The sequence below is a fragment of the Nycticebus coucang genome, chromosome 3, assembly GCF_027406575.1.
Source record: "Nycticebus coucang isolate mNycCou1 chromosome 3, mNycCou1.pri, whole genome shotgun sequence".
Lineage (NCBI taxonomy): Eukaryota > Metazoa > Chordata > Mammalia > Primates > Lorisidae > Nycticebus > Nycticebus coucang.
In genome coordinates, this window is record NC_069782.1 from 18,797,462 (window position 1) to 18,810,232 (window position 12,771).

The following is a 12,771-nucleotide window of genomic DNA, read 5'->3' on the forward strand; positions in this document are numbered from 1 at the left end:
AAAAAATAATAATAATAATAATTAATTAATAAAACTTGCTGCTCTGTTGGTCCGGTACATGTCATTGGGCTCCTTATGTCCTGGGGCTGACTCCACCTCTTGAGAGTTGGTTTCAGCTCCCAGATTCCCTTCCATCCTGGGGACCAGCTGGGCACTGGGGTTGTTGTACTAGTGCTGAAGGGTGCCTGTGACTGCTGGGATTCAAACACCCCAATTCTAAGGCGACTCTGATTATCTGCAGGTGAGTGGAAGCCTGACTGTCTGCTTTAGGTGATGCTTTACGTTGAAACGTGGACACCTGTTATGTGTGGATAATAAGGCTGAGGAAGTGCTGGTGAGATTATGCCAGGGTGGAAGTGACGGAGGATGATAGATGCTGAGATGCTGGGTCCTGGGTCTTATGTAAAAGGGATTGCACCTGCTCACTGCGGAAGAAGAAGCCCAGGAGGTAGGAGAAGCCCAGCATGGTCTCCCGGTGCATGCCATTGTGCAGGTCATTCTTCAGGAGCTTGTCCTCCAGGACCACGTGGTACCGCAGCACGTCCTCCTCCTGCACAGCACACAGGATGGAAAGTCGGTGGGTTACTGCCTCTCCCCTGCGCCAGCACTGTGCAGGTTACTGCAGCTCCCTTGAGTGGGAGTCTTGCTTGGGGCATCAAGACACAATAGATACTAAATATCAAAGTGAGCTGTAAAGCAGATCTCCCCAGAGAGCTTGCCAATATTTCAGGGAGGAGGGTCAGAACTCATTACAGGACTCTGAAACTCAGGCTGCGGGTGTGAAGGGGGGGGTGCATTGAAAGATGATCTCTTCGGGCAGAACTGCTGAGAGCCCCCATTTCCCAGCCTGTCTTTCACCTCCAGGGTCCCCTGTAGATGGGGTGCACACCGGGCGGGGGCTGACCAGGCAGAGGTTCACGGTGAGCTGCTGCCGCGTGGAGGGAGGAGGGCAGGTCGCTGCACTGAGGTGGACTTGGACTCGGAGAGGGCTTGTGCCCATCTGGCAGCCTGGGCAGGTAGGTGGGCTCCCCAAGGGCAGGGCTGGGCTGGGGGCTTTGCTGATGCATCTACCCTTCAGCTTCAAACCAGGTGAAACCAACACCGACTCTAATGAGATGGTGGGCAGGTGCATCAGACGAGGAAGGAGAGGGTAGGTTCCTACAGTCATTGACGTCTTAGCCCCAAACCACCTCCCACACTCAGCGTGGTGATGCAGGACAGAGACTGTCATCCATGTTTCTCCTTTGCCACTGGCTGCTGCCACTGGGAAGCTCTAGAGAGGAAGACTGTGAGGCTGGAGGGCGAAGGAGGGATTTGTTCCTTCCTGTCCCTCAGGCAGCACCCCTCCTTCTTTGAGCTTGCACTGTGTGCTGGAGACCCAGACCTCCAGGAGGGGGCTTTGTCCACTGGTGTCTCGGGGTGGGGAGGGCAGGACAAAGCTGGCTCTGTGCGTGGTAGGAAACTGCCATCCAGCGTTAGCTGCCACAGCAGGGGAAGAGGAGTGACTCCCTTGGTTACTGTTCCTGATACCTACTAGAGTGGAGACCTTCTTCTCCCTCATGTAATTCTCGATGGCATTGTTGTTTGGAGCAAACACCGTGTAAGCATTGGCAGCCTCGATTGCACTTGCCAGGTTATAATGCTGCAATGGAAAGAGAGCAGAGGACATGAGGGCTTCCCATTCTAGGTAATCTGAGCAAGGCAGCTGGGCAGAGAACATGGCACTTACAATGATGTAGCCCCGGAAGATGGAATAGTCAGGCATCTGCTCCAGCCGGGTGAGCAGGTTTGGTAAGGAGCCAGTTAGACCTCTTTGGGGGAACAGCACCTGGGAATGGAAACCCCCAAATTATGTTAGCACATCTTGGCAGGACTAATTGCCAGCCAATACATATGAAAGGCCTGTTAACCTCTTGAGGCAGATAAAGTAATTGACATGGACAGCGTGATTTAGAGTGAGAAGGCTGGAGACTTGGAGATGTTATTAATTCAGTTTTATGTTTCATCCTGAAACCTCCACAATTAGAGAAAACTTCATCTTATATAAAAGGCTCCACCCCTCCCTTGAGAATCCAGCCCAAAGTTCATGAATCTACCCTGTCAGGGAGGACCCTGCCGGTTGACTGAAATGCGGCAGGTTGCAGTTAAAATTCCTCCTCTTTTGGTTGTTATTCTTTTGTATTTTCTTCAGAGTCTTCATTTCTTTTCCCTGAAGTCTTAACTCTATTGCAACCCAGAAGCTTGAATCTGGCTTGTAAAAACATTTTGTTTGGCTTATATAGTGCAATAAAAATAGAACATTTTTACGTAAAAATTTAGATGTCTGACTTCCTTTTAAAAACATCAGTCTAGGCCAGCGTGATGGCTCACTTTGGGAGACTGAGGAAGGAGGATTACTTGAGCCCAGGAGTTTGAGACCAGACTGGGCAACACAGTGAGAACTTGGCTCTACAAAAGTGAATGAACAAACAAAAAACTTTAAAAATTAGCCTGGCGTAGTGGCATGTACCTGTAGTCTCAAGCTACTCAGGAGGCTGAGGCAGGAGGATCACTTGAGCCCAGGAGCTTGAGGCTACAATGAGCTATGATCATACCACTGCACTCCAGCCTGGGTGACAGAGTAAGACCTTGTCTCTAAACTAATAATACTAATATTTATTATTAAAAAGTCTGCATTTCATGACGGTCTAAAAAAATCTGCATTTCTTCAGACAATACATAGCTGCAGAGAATACCAACAGCCACTTTTGCCACAGTCCCTACCACTCCCTAATGTCTTCCCCATGGTGCCTTTACTCACTTTGTTATCTATCTGATCTACCTAGACATTAGAATTTTCAAGTCTTGTATAATTAAACTTCTGGCCGAGACAACTGTTGTTATCTTTTCATTCTACTTAAAGCCTGATCAGATTGAAGAACCCAATACTGGAATATTTTTCTAATTTGATCAGTCTTCAGCCAACATTTATTGGGTGCTTCCTATAGGCCAGGCAGTATATAAATCATTTTTTTTTTTTGAGAGAGAGAGAGTCTCACTTTGTCACCCTTGGTAGGGTGTCATGGCATCATAGCTCATAGCAACCTCAAACTCTTGGGCTCAAGGGATCCCCTTGCCTCAGGCTCCCAAGTAGCTGGGACTACAGGTGCCCACCACAATGCCCGGCTGTTTTTAGAGAAGGTGTCTTGCTCTTGCTCGGGTTGGTCTTGTACCAATGAGCTCAGATAATCCACCTGCGTTGGCTTTCCATAGTGCAGGATTACAGGTGTGAGCCACCGTGCCCGGCCTGAGGCCTAAATCACTTTCTCAAAAATATTATTTCTGAATGTCTCTTGGTAATACAAGAGGACTGCAGGATCTTGGCAAAGTAATGCACCCAGGAGTCTTATAAATAGCCCCTCTTTTCTAAAGAGAAATAGTTGACCTTTTTGTGACTTAAAATAAAAAAGTGAGTATATGAAGGTCCCTGAGAACCTTTAATTAAAAACCAATTGGTTAGTTGTTTTTCCCAAATCTTCTGCCTTACAAAAGTTCCCAACATACCCTTAATACCCAACATACCCTCCAATCTTCTGTCCTACAAAAGCTCCCTCCATCTCCTGCTTGGAGATGCTTCCTTAAACCAGCAAGGTCATACATGTGGCCACACTTGCTACAGGGCCTGCTGCAGAATACAGGCTGGGCCAGTGAATGAATGGAGACTCTTTATTTAAAATAAAAGTTCCGAAGCACAATGCAGGCGACTTTCATATTAAGGCTGAGTATTTCTTTATGTTCCACAAAAGACACTATATCTGAGGACAGGTAGCAAAGGGAGAGGACGTGCTCCGTGTATGGGAGGGTGGAACTGCGCACCTTGCTGATGACATGTATCACCCCGTTTGTGGCCGCGTTGTCACCATCCACGATGGATGCCCCCTCGATTGTGATATTCTGTAAATGTAAAGCACAGTGGGAAGGTGAGTCCCCAGAGAGCCCACCTGGGGATTGAACTGATCTCTGGGTTTTCTACTTTTTGAGTAGCAGTGACCTTCATCCTTTTGGGCCATGACCCAAGGCAAGAAATACAGTTTGAACTGTTGCCCTTATGCATCAAACACCCCCACACACATGAAATGAAATAGTGCTTTTCCTTACTGTGTGGGAGGTAGCCTGTTCATCCATTCTACTAGACTCTATTTCATGAAAAAAGTACTGTTTGAGGCTCATTAAAAAGATCCTGCAGTTTGAAAAACCAGGCAGACCATGTTATGGGTTGACCTGTGTCCCCTTGGCCCTACCATTTCTACGCTGAAGTCCTAACACCTAGAACTGCAGAATGTGACCTTATTTGGAGACAGGGGCTTCACAGAGGTGATCAAGTTAAAATTGAGGTCCTTAATGGTTAGCTGCTCCAGGCCAGGGGCCTTGATCAATTTGCCTTTGAATCTACAGAGTCTGGGGTATGCCTGCCCAGGTGGGTGTTTAATTAATGCTTGCTATGAAAATCCATGATTTAAAATACCAATGGATTAGCACCACTGTAGGAATCATTTTATAATGTACATGTGTATCAAAACACCATGTTATATTTAAACAATATATATTTAAATTATATATTGTTAAATATATATATTGTTTAAATATATATTGTTTCTGTATTTAAAAATGAATGGAAAATAACCCCGGTATCACCAGAATTATCATAAGATATAAAAACAGCCATATAATCATATATAACTATTTTCTGCTTTCTAAAGGAAATTCTCTGATGAGTCACACATATTTAGGTAAAACCAGGCCCCTTCTTTTCCTAGTGCTCACTCTGATGAATAAGCAGGTAGATATGACTTAGGGCACTAATTCCCAAACATTTTTGACTATGACCCCTGGTCTAGAAATGTGGCAGTTCTCACTTTTCAGTAGAATCTTTATTCTTATCTAGTGCAACTCATAAAAACAGTTTTGAAACAGTGCCACGTGCAATCGGGTGGCCAGATTTCCGCATGGAATTCTGGATCTGAGTCCTTGAAACACTGTAGAAAATACCAGGGGATGAGTTTCTCCAAGGACTCGGTTCTTTTTTGGCCACTGCCCTGTCTCCAGCATCTAGATCTGAGCCTGCAGCACAGTGGACGTCCAATAAATATTTGCTGATTGATCCTAACTTCATATACAGTGTTAGTTACCTCTGAAGACTTACTTAGTAGGTTACTGATAACCAGCTCTTAATGAATGACCAAAAGCAAAGTCGTGGAATTGCACATCCTTTCTTAGATGAGTGTGTGGTCTTCAGAGAAGAGCTGTGGCCAATCAGTGGGCAGAGGGGTCAGTGCTTTAAAGTAATGTGTACACATGTCTCTGTATGTATCTATTTATCTATTTACATATATATATACACACACATACATGTTTTATTTTATTTTATTTTTTTGAGACAGAGTCTCACTATGCAGCCTTTGGTAGAGTGCTGTGGCATCATAGCTCACAGCAATCTCCAACTCTTGAGCTTAAGCGATTCTCTTTCCTCAGTCTCCCAAGTAGCTGGGACTGTAGCACCCGCCACAACACCCGGCTGTTTTTTTGTTGCAGTTGTCATTGTTGTTTTAGCTGGCCCAGGCTGGGTTCAAACTTGCCAGCCCCGGTGTATGTGGCCGGTGCCCTAACCACTGAGCTATGGGCGCCGAGCCTGTATCAATATATATTGATCATTATTGCATCTGAGTCATGCCCACATGGGTTTTTCCCCTGTTTTTACATGTTTGGAAACTCCCATACACAAAACTTTAAAGAGGATGATGGAGAGTGCCATGTTTAAGCAGACAGACACAGAGCTCTCTTACCCTGCCCACCTTTGCCAGGTGAAGGAAGCTGCCTTGCAAAGATGTTGCCAGCATGTCTGAAGATGACAGGGTCTGCAGATCGGCCACTGTGTACTTGCCTAGAAGTGTATGGTATCTAAAATAAGAGACCATAAGGGCCGTAAGCACATAGCAACACTTGACACACAGCAATTGAGTATTGTGCCAGACTTGCCATGTTCAACATTCAACTTCCCCTTGCCTGAGTTAGTTACTCAACTACCTTGTGCCTGTTTCTACTTCAGTAGAATGGGAATAATTATAATAGCTACATCAGAGAGTTGTTGGGAGGATTAACTGAGTTATATGTGAAGAGTAGAACAGAGCTTGGCAGAGAGTTGGCTGGCTGTCATCGCTAACTTGGGGAAGGAGGAGGGGGAATCTGAGAACATTCACAGTTCCATGAATTTGAAGGACTAGGTGGCTTCTCTACACTGAACTTCTAACATATGTTTACAAGAATGCCGTTCAGATATCATGAAGAAGAAAATTAATAATACCTACTTTACTAGGGCTGGAATATTGCTCTGTGACAACCAGAAGGATTTCTTGTCCTGGTCCATGTCCTTGGTGGCTTGTCGGGAAGGTACGAGGACAGTGAGGTTGGAGGCGACCGACAGTGTGGGCTGTAGAGATGCATTCTGAATCACAGAAGGAGCAAAAAGGGAGCCGAGTCATGGTAGGGGACAAACGGGGCTGAATTAAATGCTTGGCAGAGCGGACAATTTCTTACGTGATTTAATTTCAGGAATGTGGGGAAGGTCCCAGGGTTTTCTTCCCTAAATCCACCCCTATCACTGGCTGATGTCTCTTATTCTCTTTGACCCTCACCCCTTTTGTGAAAATGTACGAGTCTTATCAAAATGCAAATTTGCTCAATCAGTGTACACTTTAAGTCATTATAAGTTCTTTATGCCTTAGTCTAAATGAAGAGCCAGAGAAATAGCCTTGATAGGATCCTGTGTGTGCACACACATGTGCAGAGGCTCTTGAAAATTCTTGAATGTCTTTGGAAGAAGGATAGTGGGGAGATTTCAGGGACAGTTTCAGCACGGGAGGGATGTGAGGTCTGAACTCAAAACTTTACCTACATTTTATTCTTGCCTAGCTTCTTCTCTTGCTTGTTGGAGGTCTGTGGGTTCCGAGAGGCCCCATGTGGAAGCAACGGGAGCCATACTAGAGTGCTCACCAGGCATGGCCTATTTTGACCACTATCTATTTAAAGGCAATAGACCATTTGTTGCCATGCCTGGCTGGGCCCACTGCCTTGGTCCATGCACGCAAATAGGACAGTGATGGAGACAACAGAGAAAAGTATGGATTGGAATTTTTTTTTTATTATTAAATCACAGCTGTGTACATTAATGCGATCATGGGGCACCATACACTGGTTTTATAGACCGTTTGACACATTTTCATCACATTAGTTAACATAGCCTTCCTGGCATTTTCTTAGTTATTGTGTTAAGACATTTATATTCTACATTTACTAAGTTTCACATGTACCCTTGTAAGATGCACCGCAGGTGTAATCCCACCAATCACCCTCCCTTCGCCCATCCTCCCCCCTCCCTCCCCTCCCTCTCCCCCTTCCCCCTATTCTTAGGTTATAACTGGGTTATAGCTTTCATACAAAAGCCATAAATTAGTTTCATAGTAGGGCTGAGTACATTGGATACTTTTTCTTCCATTCTTGGGATACTTTACTAAGAAGAATATGTTCCAGCTCCATCCATGTAAACATGAAAGAGGTAAAGTCTCCATCTTTCTTTAAGGCTGCATAATATTATGGATTGGAATTTTGTCATAATACTTTCCAGGGGTGGATATGTTACGCTTGGAGCTAAGCACATATGAAGTATCCCTGATTGTAGCTATAAACCACAACTCTAATTTGGTGAATTACAATGATAAATTAAAAAAAAAAAAACACCAAGACCTCTGTAATGAATGAAGCTAGATATCTATGTTTGAATTGGTTAAAAGTTGACCACCCCAGCTTACCCCAAGACCAGAAGTTCTCAGCTCTGGTTGCATGTTAGGTTCACCTAGGAAGTTTTTAAAGTATACCAGTGCCCAGAGCAAACCTCTGGCCAATTAAATCAGAATCTTCAGGGATGGGAGCCTTGGGAGGAGTATGTAAAAATGTGTTCCAAGAGGTTCTAAAGTGCAGTCAGGGGTGACCACTGCTTGGACAATCACCTTCCCTCCTTCTTAAGAGCTACATTTTCAGTTTTCTATTATGTGCATTCCAGGTTTATAAAATTATGTACATCACAATCCTAAATCCCAACAAAGGTACTTACTTTTATCCACTGGTTAAATATAGCTGCTTCGGCAAGAAATGACATTTCCTTATTCATATTGCGCGAGGGAGGGAGAGGCGGGAGAGAACACAGGGAAAAGAACAATGAGAAGCAGTCCCAGCACATTTCTGGGCCGTCTGCACTTAGCCTCTCTGGGGCTGGGCTTGTTGTCCTCGCCAGCCTCACTGGTGCTGGCGGATGGGTGCCCCCTGTCACTGCATGTCACCCAAGCAGTGAGTTTCTTTTACACTAAGGTGGCTCAGTTATCCTCTACCTTTGAGGTCAAGAAGTAATTCTAGAAACTTCAAATGACGCGATAATCCAAAGTTCTTGCAAATCAGAATTTGGGTTGTAAGAACATGGTCACCCAGATGCTAAGGAGGGTCCCAGAGCTTAGCAAATGCCCCCCTGTCAGAGTCATGTTCAGCAGAGGCTGGCTGGGAATGTGGAATCAAACCTCGTGGGTTTTCATTCTGGTTCAGCTATATCCTAGATCTTTAGTCCAGTTACCTAATGGAACTCAATTTTCTCTTCTGTCAAATGGGGATAATAAAAGCTGGTTAATGTGGGTATTAGGGGGTCTTGTCTTCATCCTCGTGTTTTTGAGTTTTCCCTTGACTTACCACCGCCACATTCCCGTAGCACAGAAGGCCGTCTCCTTCATAGCCCTCTTGACAAACGCAGCTCCAGACACCAGAAGTAAACTGACAGCTTGCCTGACAAAACCAAGAAGAGAGACTAGCTTGCTTTCCTAAATAAAGTGTTTGTAATGAAAAAACAGTCAAGTAACTCACCAATGGATGGCATTTTCCGGTTTGTTTCAAACAGGAAGTTATGGGTTCACAGTCAATCCCATTCCCTTGAAATCCTTTCTTGCATTCACATTCATTCTGTAATTCCAAGGAAAGAATCAGAGAGGATCATTCAAGGCCTTCCACGTGCAATTCCAAGGAAAGAATCAGAGAGGATCATTCAAGGCCTTCCACGTGCAATTCCAAGGAAAGAATCAGAGAGGATCATTCAAGGCCTTCCACGTGCAATTCCAAGGAAAGAATCAGAGAGCATCATTCAAGGCCTTCCACGTGCAATTCCAAGGAAAGAATCAGAGAGCATCATTCAAGGCCTTCACGCCCTGCCTTCCTGTGGCATAGGAAAATGGAAGATAGACACCATAGCCCTCTTAGAGAACAGTGTCAATGTCTTTTGCTTGTTACACTTAGACTCTACATTACATTTAGTCTCCATATTCTGCATTACATTTTCCAATCTGGTAGCTTCTCGATACCCTCTTTGTTAAATATTCTTTACCCAAAAAAGGGCCTATAGAGATAGTTTCAGAGAAAATTTAGACCCTAAATAGGATCATATTGGAAAAGTTGGCCCCCTCTTGAAAAGAGGAAGGTTTAGCAAGCCATGGAGCAAGTTATGGACTTTTATCTTTAAAAGCATAGGCACTGTCTGCCATTATTCCTTATAAGGAACACATGACTATCTTATATAAAGGCTACCCCACACACAGAAGCACATGACTGCAACTGTGTGTGCAGGGCAAGGCCTTACCAACAAGGGTGTTTAACCTTCTCTACCCGGTGTTGGGAGACATCTCCAGGCACTTCCAACCTGGCAACCCTCTGGCATAATTGGTCCAGATGTGCTTTGTCTTTTTAAAGTAATATTCCTGGCCAGGAATGGTGGCTTGTGTCTGCAATCCTAGCACTCTGGGAGGCCAAGATGGGTGGATTGCTAGAACTCAGGAGTTTGAGATCAGTCTGAGCAAGAGTGAGACCTTAGCTCTACTAAAAATAGGAAAACTAGCTGGATAGTGTGGCATGCACCTGCTATTTTGGAGGCTGAGGCAAGAGGATCCCTTGAGCCCAAGAGTTTGAGGTTGCTGTGAGTGGTGATGCCATGGCATTCAACCCAAGGTGACTGAGTGAGACTCTGTCTCAAAACAAAAACAAAGTAACATTCCTAATAATTAAGATTTGTACCTATTTGGAATGTCTAAACATTTTTTAACACAATTAGTACCAGCGGAGGGCACTCCTACACATGGTATGTTGCATTTCTTATATAACACCATGGAGAGCCCCTCTTCTACCTCTGTCTCCCCCGTCAGGGTGTCTTTCAAGTCTGTGTGCAGAAAGGAGGACAGACAGAGTGGGGGTGGGCATTGTCCTAGGTGGCCCTGCCACCCTTCCTCCTCAAATTCATCTGTTGAAGTCCTGACTTCAAATATCTCAGAAGGTGACCTTCTACGGAAACCGGGTTGTTAGGTAATTAGTTAAGATGAGCTTCTCCTGGAGTGAGGTGCACCCTGAATCCAGTGTGACCAGTGTGCTTATATACAGGGGACATTGGGAGACAGTTACACACTCGGGGAGAACACCATGCGAACACAAAGGCAGAGATCAGGGTGATGTCCACAAACCAAGCAACTCCAAGAATGGCCAACGAAATTCCAGAAACTGGGCAGGGGAGAAGCATGGGGTGGATTCTCCTTCACAGCTGTCAGAGAACCAATCCTGCTGACACACTAGGATGTCAGAGTCCAGCCTCCACCGGGGTGAAACAAACCATTTTTTTTTTTTGTTGTTATTCTATGGGCCCCCCAGCTTGTGGTCCATTGTTGTGGTGGCCCTAGAAATCCAAGGCATACACCAAAGCATTTTCTTTTTCCTTTTCTCAAATGCAATCTGCCAACTCAAGGGAGGCAAAATGAATGCGATCATTTACTAAATGCTTGACACGATGTAAGACTTCAATAAGCTCCTTCCTGATTAGGACTCCTGGGGCCCTAATTTACCTTTTAAAGCTAAATTCCTCCAGACCCATGAGCAGATTCTCCTGGTGGAGGAACCAGAAGAATAAATGGGAAAGTGGCCTTTCAGTGTGGGAGAACAACCAAACCACAGCGCTTACTCTACGTGGCCTTTACATTGACCACTTGTGCTGTTCCAACTTGTCTGTCGCCTGGCACAGGGGTGTGCTTCTCTCTAAGGCTGGCTGGAGGCCCTGGTGGGGATAATCTCTCATCTCCTCTGCCGGGCTCACAGGGAGCAGGCGCCTGAGAGGTGTTAGCTGAATGAGTGAATACATGGATGGGGATGTGAACCGCTGTTTTGTCTGCCCAGCACCTGTTCTCTCTTTGTCTGGAAACTGCACTCCCGTTCGGCTTTTGGGACACCATCGCTCCCCCTCTTCTGGTGCACGAGGTGAAATACGCCTGGTTCCTTCACCCCAGGGTGGTGACACAGGGCCTTGGCCTGAGCTAACTGTGACTGTACTTAATGTACTTGGCCTGATTTCCATAATTGCTCACAGGGCTGATGGGAGCGTCGGGAAATGAAGATGGTTATGAAAGCTCCTCAATTTGAGCCACAAAAGAGAATGAATCCTGAGCTTTGGGGGAAGTTAGCACAAAACTCTCTCTAGTCTGCTTAACAAAGCGTTGTGATGGTGCACGTCTGAAGCTGATAGAGACTACCACTTACCTCAGGAGTCTGGAAGAAGCTGGGCCATGAAACTAACCCTTTATGAAGCCTTTTGAGCTCTGAGTCCTGTTGAGTTAGACTCAATGTGGATTGTACAGGAATGCAAACCTAAATATTCCCCTTTTTAAATCACTTTTCACTGTGGTTCCTTTTTCTTTTTTTTTTTTAATAAAGAATTGTGGTAACTACACGTGAGACAAAATTCACCATTTTAACCTTTTAAAAATGTGTAGTTCAGTGGCATTAAGGACAGTCACATCGTTGTATAAGCATCACCATCTCCCATGTCCAGAACATTTTCATCTTCCCAAAGTGAAACTCCATGCCCATTACAACGAACTCCACACTCTGTGCTCACCCAGCCCCTGGCAACCACCATTCTGCTCTCTGACTCTGTGAATCTAGGGAGCTCAGATAAGTGGGATCACACAGCATTTGACCTGTGTCTGGCTTCTTTCACTTAACATAATGTCTTTAAGATTTACCCAGGTAGTATATGCCAGAATTTTCTTCCTCAAGGCTGGTTAGTATTCTATTGTATTTCTCATTTATCTGTGGAAGGACACTGGGTTGCTTCCACCTTTCGACTATTTTGTGAATACAGAATGGGAGAAGATATTTGCAGGCTACCAATTCTACAAAGGGTTGACGATGAGATTATAGAAAGAACTTAGGCAAATCAATAAGAAAAAAATCAAACGACCCCATTAAAAAGTGTGCAAGAGACAAAAACAGGAACTTTTCTGCAAAGATAGACTCATGGCCAACAGATAGATGAAAAAAATCCTCATTGTTTCTAATCGTCAGAGAGGTGCAAATCAAAGCCACACTCGGATGTCACCTAACTCCAGAGAAATGGTGTGGATGTGGAGAGGAAAAAAACAATTATACACTGTTGGTGTGACGTCAGACTGGTGCAGCCTCTATGGAAGGGAGTATGGCGATTCCTCAAAGAGTTAAAAGTAGACATACCATTTGATCCTGCAAAACCATTACTAGGTATTTACCCACAGGATAAAAACGGCATTCTACCATAAAGACACTTAAATGTTTATGGCAGCACAATTCACAATTGCAAAGATGTGGACAGCCCCCAAATGCCCTTCAACATAGGAATAGATTAATAAATTG

General features: G+C 44.8%; 1 protein-coding gene across 3 annotated transcripts in view; it reads right to left on the reverse strand.

The window, feature by feature from the left end:
• Positions 1-12,771, reverse strand: part of STAB2 (stabilin 2) — a 142,393-nt gene that overhangs the window by 59,238 nt on the left and 70,384 nt on the right. For 2 of the 3 annotated variants that reach the window (XM_053585632.1, XM_053585631.1), the window contains exons 26-34: positions 8,941-9,036; positions 8,770-8,862; positions 8,147-8,194; positions 6,345-6,481; positions 5,823-5,937; positions 3,856-3,933; positions 1,730-1,828; positions 1,535-1,642; positions 419-550 (exon numbers count right to left, since the gene is read on the reverse strand). In XM_053585632.1, coding sequence (XP_053441607.1) covers positions 419-550; positions 1,535-1,642; positions 1,730-1,828; positions 3,856-3,933; positions 5,823-5,937; positions 6,345-6,481; positions 8,147-8,194; positions 8,770-8,862; positions 8,941-9,036 — 906 coding nt within the window. The remainder of the gene's footprint in view (positions 1-418; positions 551-1,534; positions 1,643-1,729; positions 1,829-3,855; positions 3,934-5,822; positions 5,938-6,344; positions 6,482-8,146; positions 8,195-8,769; positions 8,863-8,940; positions 9,037-12,771) is intronic. The other variant, XM_053585633.1, reaches the window with a different exon arrangement.